General features: G+C 34.2%; 1 protein-coding gene across 1 annotated transcript; it reads right to left on the bottom strand.

Annotated features, from left to right (window-relative positions):
* Positions 1 to 470: 470 nt before the first annotated feature.
* LOC127724865 (nucleolar protein 58-like) lies at positions 471 to 2,609 on the bottom strand. The gene is made up of 2 exons (XM_052231871.1): positions 1,450 to 2,609; positions 471 to 499 (listed from the first exon to the last, which is right to left on the bottom strand). Exons 1-2 carry the CDS (start codon positions 2,099 to 2,101, stop codon positions 471 to 473), a joined length of 681 nt encoding a protein of 226 aa, XP_052087831.1. The 5' UTR covers positions 2,102 to 2,609.
* Between the last annotated feature and the right edge of the window lie 8,811 nt (positions 2,610 to 11,420).

Genomic DNA, 11,420 nt, shown 5'->3' on the forward strand with positions numbered 1-11,420 from the left:
TATTCTGTACGAGGTGAAATTCCATCGTAAAAACAGCGATGTAAAAGCGTAAACAAAACAGCTGATTCGTAAAATTACTACTATAAATTACGGACAACACAGCCCTCCGACCACTAGGCGTTTGTCCTCGAATGCACAGATTTCCATCTATACATGTTTTAAATTAATCAATTAATTGGTTGGTTGGCTGAAAATTGGAAAAAGAAAATTTAATAAGACCAAACTGTCTTACAATACCAAATTCATCCTATACACTCTAACTTAAAACTCATCTATTCACATATCAGTAAATGGGTTATGAAAATTCAACAACAAATCTCCAATAGCACTATCAATGGATATAAAATCCATAAATATATAACAAACTAATAAACAATACCTTCTACTATATGTGAATAAATAAGCCAATACTGGACAGTAAAACCTGAGAAAAGAAAAGGATAAAATATACTTCATCAGTCATAAAGACTTCATTGGGCTTTTCTAAGGTAATACTGTACTGCATTAAGAATACCTATCATCATTATTCATAATAGAATTATTTAAGTAACACACACATATATATATAATATCCACCCCCCAATGTTCATCACATGATCCTTTAAAATAAATTGTCCTAATAAAATCCACCCCCCAATGTTCATTCCTAAATCAAGCTGAGTTGCTGCAGGTCCAAGATCTTCTTTTGGACGGCGAGTTCCAGGTGTCTCAATTCATAGAAGTTGCATTCCACCTGCAACTCCCGTAAACTGCGTATATCTCTGGGAAGCATTTCAGAATGGGTCCGGGCCTGGTTCCTTAAATAATTTAAGATGAGGGGGAAATGTTTGGCATCACGATCCAAAAAATAAGTATGGCGCCATCAAAAATATAAGGCTTTACAGGAGAGTCTTCCTTGATCATTGCAGATAATATGGACTCTGGACAGGATTGAAAAACTGTGGCTGAGGCTCTTCTGTATTTGCTCCAACTTTAATTTCTTCACTGGGGTAGGGGTGTAAATGGCAGCAGCCTTTCTCAATTCAGATGGGGAGAGGAGTTCCTGAGTAGGGGAATAGGTTGGACAAGGCTGTGTAGCTAACGGGATACATAAACTAGTGGAGGTGAGTGGTGGTTCCAATGATGGTAGTTCCACAACAGAGACATCAATATTAGGGATGGCTGTATCAATATCGGGAACGGTTATAACAGGGATGTCTGTATATGGCATATCAGGATCGGGGCTGGTCTTGCAGGGATCACTTGGCAGAGGAGAAATAGGTTCCACTACCGAAGTGAAACCCACAATATCATCCAAAAAAGTATCCTCCTCCGGATCACATAGTGAAACTTCCTTAAGACTTCCCACTGAGGAATTCTCCATCTCCTTCCATAAATTAGAAAGTACCTCTTTCTGCTTTTGCACCGACTCCTTCCTGTTCTCCTTTAGCTTCTCATCCTCTTTCTTACTTGCCCTCTCCTCCTTCTTCTTCTCCTTCTTCTTCTCCTTCTTCTTCTCCTTTTCTTCTTTCTTCTTCTCCGTCTCATCCTCTTTTCCTTTCTTACTCTCCTTCTCCACTTCTTTTTCTTCCTTCCTTCTCTTTTTTTCATCCCTCTTCTCCTTTCTCTCCCTTTCTTCCTCTGGTGTTCTCTTCTTCTCCTGCACCTTCTTAACTTCCTTCTTCTTTTTCTCCCCTCCATCCCCAAATACCATATTATTCTCCACATACAAGTTCCCAAGTACTGTCCTCTGCTTCTTTGTCCCCTGGTCCTGTTCCTTCCTGTGAGACCTCTTTTTGCTATCTTTCTGCAGCTCCTTTTTTTCTTCCTTGTCCACTTTCTCCGTTATCATTTTTTCCTCTCTCTGTCTTTGGAACAGAAGGAATTGATCCTCCTCCTCTTTGGTACAAGTCATTGTTGTCCTGTTGATTAACTTCAACATTCCCTCACACTTCTTGTGGGCAGCTCTACGGCTGACCACCAACCTACACTCCTCACACCTCCAACCAAACCCACTATGTTGTTCTGTCATATGCCTTTTGCATATTATTGAATGGTTGAAAGTGAAATCTAGGCAAATTCCACAGGTATTACTGTGACCTGCAATTATAAAAAGGAACATTTCCTTTAAAATCTCGCTAATTGATTTTATATATTTCTATAAAATAACTAAAAACTGTACTATACTGGATAGATATATGGAATTTTAGGGTTTCACTTCCCCTCATATCCATCATATCTATTTAAACCAACTTGGAACATTTTCCCCAAGATAGAGCTTCAACCTGTCTTGGTGCACTACTTTAGGTTTGGTCTTTGGACCTTTCTGTATACGATATATCACATCATTAAGTTTATCTACCACAATATATGGACCTTCCAAATTATTTTGTAATTTTGGACACAACCTCTTTACACGACGAGGATTGTGCAACCACACTGGATCTCCTGCATCAAATTTCTGCATTTTTGTTGAAATGTCATAATTTCTTTTCATCCTGTCGCTTGACAGTTTTAATTTATTTCGTGCAAATTGATGAATTACCTCTAACTTTTGAGATAATTCATATGCATAAACAGTTTTTAAATATAAAGGTGACTTTTCAGTCTCTGGTCTACCCAGAATTAAATTAACTTCTCTTCCAAATAACATGGAACATGGAGATGTACCCAAACTCTCATGTTCTGATGACCGATAGGCCAACATTAATAAATAAATATATTCGTCCCAATCTCTTTGGTGTTTGCTTACAAAGGCAGATAACATAGTTTCAATAGTTGAATTCGACTTTTCAACCATACCATCCGATTTTGGCCGGAATGGTGTTGTACGGGTTTTATGAATAACCAAAATATTACACATCTCTTTAAACACATGAGACTCAAAATTAGACCCTTGGTCTGAGTGAATAGAAAGAGGAACCCCAAAAATGGTTACTATTCTTTCTACAAATTTCTTAGCAACTGTAACTGCTTCAGTGTCTGGAATAGGTATGGCTTCCGTCCATTTGGAAAAATAATCCTGAACTACCATTAGATAGCGATTATTATTCACACTACATGGTAAAGGTCCTAGAATGTCAATGGCCATTCTTTCCCAAGGAGCACCCACAAGATACTGTTTCATTGGGGCCTTAGGATTTTTACAAGGTGCTTTCTTTAACATCCTGTCTCATTTTATACCAAAAATATCTCTGTTTAATTTTTGACAGAGTTTTTCTTACACCAAGATGACCACCGGTCACTGTGTACGTTATGAACTTGGTTCAACACGAACCTTTTAAAATTAGCTGGAAGAACAATATGTAGATCATAATGTTCCATTATAGCTTTCCCATTTTCTATATAAAATTCCATTGACAAGAATTAAAGAATTTAATCTTGACCAATAAAATTTAACTTCAGGACTCATATGGGATACATCTGCCCATGTGGGTTTAACTTCATCTATTTTCCACTGAATAATTATACTGATTACATCATCAGATAACTGAGATTCTGAAACATTTTCAAAATTTATTTCTTTAACTGGGTTGTCCTTCTCATTTTGACTACAACAATAATCCTTAGATCTGGTACAAACTCTTACTATTTTAGAATGAACAGGGAGTACATCAGGGTTTTTCTCTGGACCCTTACTATTAAATTTATTATGAATGACATGACTTTTTACTTTGTGGCACGTTTCGTCACTTGTCATATTTGGTCTCCTATCTTCATTTATACAGCTAATACTAGGTTTTGTAACTGACAACTCTGCACTGACATCTTGAACATTTCTGCAAGATTCACTAACAGTGACACTATCATTACAATTTTCAACTGTGAAACTGTCTTTATGAGTTGGAACCAATTCATAATTTATTTCTGCTCTAGCACAGTGAGGGCATTCTTTATTATAGCAAGGACGTCGACTTAGGGCGTCTGCATTATTATGGGACCTTCCAGCTCTGTGCTCAATCTTAAAATCATAGGATGCCAGGACCTCGAACCAACGAGCTAACTGACCTTCTGGATTCTTAAAATTAAACAACCAACTTAATGCACCATGGTCACTTCTAACCTTGAAGTATTTACCATATAAATAATGGTGAAAATGTTTAATAGAGGCTACTACAGCTAGTAGCTCTCTTCTGGTAACACAATATTTTGTCTCTGATCTACTGAAAGTTTTACTAAAGTAACAAATCACTTTTTCTACTCCATCTTGGAGTTGGGATAGCACTGCTCCCATACCAACATTACTTGCGTCAGTGTCTAATATAAATAAATCCTCCCTTGTGGGGTAGGCTAAAATAGGTGCACTAATTAAGGTATTCTTTAATTCCTCAAAGGATTGTTGACAATCGTCTGTCCAGACAAATTTCTGGTTTTTCTCAGTAACCTTATATACAGGTTTAGCTTTATCAGCATATTTTAAAATAAATTTTCTATAATAGGATGTTAATCCTAGAAAACTTCTTACATCTTTTATACTCTTGAGCACTGGCCAGTCCTTAACTGACTGAATTTTATTTGGGTCAGTAGCTACTCCACTTTCGCTAACAATGTGACCTAAAAATTTAACTTCTGTCTTTAAAAAGTTACATTTCTTGGGATTCAGCTTTAAATTAGCTGCTTTTAATCTTTGAAAAACTTCTTTTAAGTTTTTCATATGCTCCTCTTATGATTTTGAGAAAATAATAATATCATCTAGATAAACTAGACAAATTTTCCAGGTCAACCCTGATAAAACTGCTTCCATTAATCTTTCAAAAACAGGGGCACTATTACATAGACCCATGGGCATTCTTTTGAACTGCCAGAGACCACCTCCTGGAAATGAAAAGGCTGTTTTCGGTCTATCTTCTTTGGCTACAGGAATCTGATAATATCCTGACTTTAAATCGACGGTTGAGAAGAACTTGGAGCCTGACAATGAATCTATTGTGTCATCTATACGAGGTAACGGGTAGGATGGACGTAAAACCAGTAAATTTACGGAGCGAAAATCAATACAGAACCTCCAACTGTCATCTGACTTCTTCACGAGAACAATATTGGAGTTCCAGGGACTTGTAGAGGGTTCTATAATATCTTGCTGAACCATTTTCTGAATTTCAGCTTCAGCATCTTTCATTCTAGCTAGGGGTATTCGTCTGGGTCGCTGACGTACTGGAGGGTGATTTCCAGTATTTATGGTATGTTCAACTAAATCAGTTAAACCAATGTCCTCAGAGGACTTTGAGAATATATTACTATACTCTATTAAAAGGTATTTAAATTTTTCACTTTGATCTTTATCAAGATTAACTTGACTAGACTCAAATACTTAATGTAAATAATCAGGTAATTGTCTCCTCTTATTTATTGTAGCTTGGCCACCAGCCACATTATTAACAAACTCAGAAGTTTGAATATCATCTTCATTTACTTTATTGCAGGTAGCAATAATTGTACCCTTATATAAAGTGCAGGGCTCATTATTTATATTTATTATTCTCAAAGGAATATTATACATCTCTGGATGTACAATTGATCTTGCCACCAATAAACCATTTTTCTCCATTAATTTCTCATTAGGTTCTATTAAACCAGCTAAACCTCTAAAAATAGGTTCATTTGACTCCCCAGAAACAATCATTTCTGAATTAGGAGGCACATTTACTGTCTCTTGTATAGCAACTCGATAACAAGATTTAGCACTACTTGCATAATGAAAACATTGAATTATCTCCCCTTTAATTTTCAACTTATTTTGACTTAACAAGACATCACAGTCATGAGTCACAAGAAAATCCATCCCAATGATTCCTTCATTGGAAATATCAGCCACTAAAACATTGTGGTGATAAATATGATCTCCAAGGCAAATTTCAACATCAACATGTCCTATAAATGGTGCACTATAACCAGTAGCAGTAATTAAATTAATATTCACAGGATTCATTTTTGGAAGTAATGAGGGATTGATTTTATTAATAAATTTCTTGGCCTGGCTCCGACCCCTGAGTCTGACCTCAACTGGTTTCCCTGTTGATAGTAATTAGGTTGATTCTGCCTACTTTGACCAAAATTATTATTTCTTTGATTAAAATATCTGTTTCCCTGACCAAAATTCTTATTCTGGTTATTATATCCTCTCTGGCTATTTTTATAATTCCTCTGTTGATTACCTCCCCCTTGGCTATTCCTATTCTGGTTTTGGGACATACCCTTAATATCTCTAGTTAAAGATACCAGTTCCTTCTTAAAATCAGACAACTCGTGCCTTAATGATTTAAAATCCTCCCCCTTGTCATTGTTCAACTCTGTATTAATTGTATTATTCTCATTATGAACTGTATCTGCCTGTCTAACCATGCGCCCTTTTTGTCTCTCCGCTAACTTTAAGGTCTCTAATCTTACAGCTAGTGTTTCTGCTTCATGAATAGATTTAGGGTTAGACTCCCTATGTCTTAGTCTCAGATCAGCATCTGGTAAAGCATCAATGAAATGTTCTAGTGCTAATACACTAGTTATTGTGGATGGGGCACTTGGATAACCTTGCCTAGTCAATTTCTTAATTGACTGAGCCAACTCTGGTAAACTTTCTTCTTTCCCTCTCATACGGGTCTGGAGTTTTGCTCTAAATAATTCTGATTTTTCAGCTGAACCATATCTATTGTCCAAAACTTTAACCAAACTATCATAATCTTTCCTAGACTCTTTATCTAGTTCATTTAACAGAGCTCTTGCTCCCCCTTTTAAACTACCAGCCAAATATAATGATTTGGTTGCATAATTCCAACCATTTATTTCAGCTAAAATTTCAAATTGAGCTAAATATTCATTTAAATCTTCATCTCCCTCATACAACTGTGGCTTCATGGTTACATTACTAGACTTGGGTGAATGGGTATGGGAATTGGTCAATCTTGGAACTAGAGGTCTATCCAGTACAGCATAGTTTTGATTTACATTACACATTTTGTCTTTATTAAATAAATAAATATTATCTGTGTTTTGTTGTTGTTTTTCTGTATTTTGATTTGTCTTAATATTTGCACCAGGAACTGCTTGCCCAACACCTGATATCACTTCAGATATGTTTTCAGTGTTTACCATGTCACTCATGTGATTACTGTGATTTACTAAATCTTTATTTTGTTCCATCATTTTATAAATGGTAGAAATATTTTTCTTGTTTTCATGTACATCATCTTCAATTTGGCTTATACGACCTTTAATAGAAGAAGTTTCATCTTCAAAATCTCTTTTTATCTGATTTACAGCACAGATAACTTCTTTTTGACAATTAGAGAAATCATGGGTTATCTCCCCTAATTGGTCATGGAATAAACTTTTAAGGTTTTTTAATTCATTAACAAATAAATATTGTTCTTTGTCATGGCTTATTGTCTGCTCTGCACAGTCAACACTATCAGCCTTCTGTTCATCTAAAGGAATGGTTATTTCCCCATCATTTTCCTCTTGGAAAGAATGATTAATAGCTATAATTACTTCTCCAGAATCATCCATAATGTACTAAAATATTAATATTCTAATTCAATTTAGATTTTTAAAAAAATTTAGTGAAACAGTTTAACATCAATCAAATATACTAAAGCTTTTTCAGTATAATTTTTAATAATCATTTCAACCACCAAATTCAAAGTTAAATAGAATCCCACTTCTGACACCAGTGTAACGATTTCGCCCCTTTAAACCGAGTGGTAGGTTAAATTGAATAAGGAGGCTCGATCGAACATAATTTGCATGGATCCTTTGAGTTGGTATAAGGTTGAAATAATAACTAAGTCAGGTATAACTTTCAGATGTACTTTATGTAGCATCTATATAATCAAATATTTACAATTCATCGCAAGCTATATATTTATATTTATATACAACATGCCGTAATCATTTATAATTTATAGGTCAGGAAGGTTGACTTGAAATTCCAATAATGTTGATTGTTTCCGTAGGTTGATTTGGAAGAAGGTTGAACTTTTCAACCTTCTTTTGCCGATTGTATAAAATACTTATAAGGGTTGATTTAATAAAATATTCATATATATATTATTTCTTTCCGCTAAAATGAAAGTAGATTTCCAGAAAACCTCTTTCCTATTATCATAACGATAGAAGGTTGACTAAGTGGAACGACGGTTGACGGGACTTTCCCATAGGTTGAAGGTTGACTTGTGCAAAACAAACAACAGCCATGTGCAGAAGGTTTAGTTTTCTTAAAACATTTAAAACCTGCGTACCAGACTTAAGGTTGACTGTGGCTCAGACATATTTATAATAAACCAGGTTGACTAAAATGGAAACGACTAAGCTAATTTTGTGACTGCTCTTGCAGACGATGAGAATAATTCTGAAGTTCGTTTCATCAACCTTCTATTTATAATTTTTGGGTCAGTAGATCAACCAATCAAAACGTTTGTTATGTAAACAAGCAATCTCGTGTAATAAACCGCCAATACACAACTAATATGGCTGCTCGAGTAAATAGATTATGGCACTGTTGGAATTTAGATGATTACGGCTAAAACACAAGTTATTATATTAAGAAAATAAGTAAGTTAAAAAGGTAAACACATTCCGATATCATCTATCATAAACGTACCTGCCAACCAACCGTAAATATTCTGTACGAGGTGAAATTCCATCGTAAAAACAGCGATGTAAAAGCGTAAACAAAACAGCTGATTCGTAAAATTACTACTATAAATTACGGACAACACGAGATCCATTAATTTAATCATACGATTACTAAATCGTAACAGTATTGGTAGAAATAAAACGCCTGTTTAAAACTACTTCTCCCGAATGACAGTACAGATAATATATATATTTATGTGAAATATTGATGAATTAATGGAGATGTGAAGTATACGTTAAATTAAACAGCAACCAAATACACAAAAATACGAAATGTATCTACTGGTCAAAATACGTTCTTAATTAGCAATAGACACGGGGCCTATACAGTTAACTATGGTTATTAGATTGATTTCTATTATTGTATATACTTTCGCAGTAATCAATAATAATGACGCTACTTGAGTCTTTGATTTTTATTTTCAGGACATGCCGGGGAAGAAGGAAAACATTTCATAGGCCCAATTCAATGTTATGGGATTGCCTAGTCAATTATATTGAGCAGTCGGGAGAAGTTATACAATCCTCCGCAATTATCAAGTCAACTTTACAACAACTGTTCATGTTCCATTTCAGAAAGACGATGATATTTCTTTATTAGATAATTATATATATTCAATGACACTGTCCCCCTTTATATATAGATATTTTATTTCAAATGAATATGCTTACAAGATCGTTTTATATTTAGATAGAGATGCAACTGAATCAGTTCTTAAAAGATAAAGGAAATATACTTGTCCAACAATTAAAATTGCTGCACACGTTACGGAAATGTATTGTATCAGTGTACATTTTATGTATTAATTACAATGACAACTATCTTGAGTGGAGCCTTGGGTCTTAGTAACTCATCTACAGCAATCGTGAGCCTTTCAATACTGAGGTTGTAAGCTCGAATCTCGCACGTGTTATTGCGTTAGAATCTGATATTTATTGACTAGGTTTACCAATTTTCCTGCCAAATCTCGATGTTTCTGTCAAGGCACATCGGCTTCCTTCACCTAATAAAATCTTGCCTCAACGAATAAGTCAAGAGTGTTGAAAGTGGCGTTAAACACCAACAATCAATCAATCAATATATCTGTAGTAACTTACAACTGACCATCGTCACCAGAATATTAAATATTCTACTAAATTGATTATATGAATGAATGCAATAACATATCTTATAGCAACGTAAACATACAAACTGACAAATGATACACAGCAGAGAGCAATGCATAAAATGCGTAATAAGAAAATGAGCATTTATCCATATTTGAATGCAGCATTTCCAGAAACTGCACTAATAAATCTCATATTTTGTGTCCGTTGTGCAACAATTACAATACTACAGTACGAGCACCTTGGATTATATGTTTGCCGAAACACCAGCTGATAACAAATAGCTAGCATCATAGCAAAAACATATATGTTTCTAAATCCAAAATAACAAAACCAAGTGAAAGACACCTTAATACATGTCGTCAACATACGGTTTTCAACAATACAGTTAAACAATCACTTTACAGAATTTTAGGCGTTTAATGCTCTTCAATTTCGTATTTGATTAGTCCTTCCTTCCAACTGTTTTAATTTGAGCGCCATTGATCGAGTTTAGTGTAGATGAAACGCGCGTATGGTATTTTTTTTATGATATTTTTTCTATAGAACATGTCAATCTTAAAATTAGGCCGCATCTATAAAATTGTGAAATGACACAACAATTTGGCGTTGTATTATCAGAAAACCAGTTTTCCTTTATATTGTAAGAATAACCTATTTCGAATATATTTAATAGAGTCCTAGGCGAAAATAACGGGATATGATACACCTGCTCAGATTCTTTGATTTTCTATATGTCGCGTCGAACACATTGACGAAGTTTCGATTAGAAAGTGCATATTTTCAAAAGGGGTACACATAAACGGTTAATAAGTTACTTATATAGATATATTTTGTGCAAAATGTGGAAATAACTGATAGTAGCAAATATTAAAAAGAACAGTCGTGGTGTTTCATTAGTTTACAATCTTGTGTATAACAATTATATTTTGCAAACCTTGCTTATCGCAGCCTATAGATTTATGGACCACTGAACTTTATATCAGTAGATATTATATATATAAAAATATAAACACATGGTATCAGCTTTTTTTACGATTAAGATAAGACACTATCGATTCCAATATTTTCAAAGTAAAAAAAAAAATACTCCCCCTTTTGGCTATAGATCGTGTTGTATTTAAGCATTACAAGGCATCCCCAAATATACATTGAGTACGACAAATACATTCATTGTTATTTTACAAAATCAGCTTCAACTCTAATATGAAGCGTTTTATTGGGAAAATAGTATGAGCATACACCAAATAAATGCCTGATAGTCAATTTAGAACAACGACAGTTAATTCCCTTTGCATATACATAGATATGTTTTTGTTTATGCTATCGTGTTTATAAGTTATATATACCACATATTTAATTAACTGCCATCCTATTTAGATAACGATGGTTACTTAGTATCAAATCCATATCTGTATAAAATATGTTAAGTAGAACACATAATTACCTACTTTGTTGTACATCATCCAATTTAAATTTAAATTTTAATTGCTGTTTAACATCAAACAACTACCTTTATGTGAAAGTACATCATCTGAAGTACCGAATATACCAATTCTAATTGGTATTTTATTCATTGAGAATTTCTACCAAAAATGTAAATGATATGGCTATACATATGACATGATCATTATTCATATGAGACCAGACTGAAATTAACCAAATTACTATATGTATAAAGCCTATACGTAAATATTAAACATTTC

This window comes from Mytilus californianus, unplaced genomic scaffold (genome assembly GCF_021869535.1).
Source record: "Mytilus californianus isolate M0D057914Y unplaced genomic scaffold, xbMytCali1.0.p SCAF_14, whole genome shotgun sequence".
NCBI classification, from domain to species: Eukaryota; Metazoa; Mollusca; class Bivalvia; order Mytilida; family Mytilidae; genus Mytilus; species Mytilus californianus.

What these genes read in the sequence shown, in the direction of transcription:
- LOC127724865 (XM_052231871.1), bottom strand. Translation starts at nt 2,101, where the DNA reads ATGTTCCTTTTTATAATTGCAGGTCACAGTAATACCTGTGGAATTTGC. An exon ending in GAAGAAGGAGGAGAGGGCAA is followed by an intron (nt 500 to 1,449) that starts GTAAGAAAGAGG and finishes TTCTTAATGCAG; the next exon opens with TACAGTATTACCTTAGAAAA.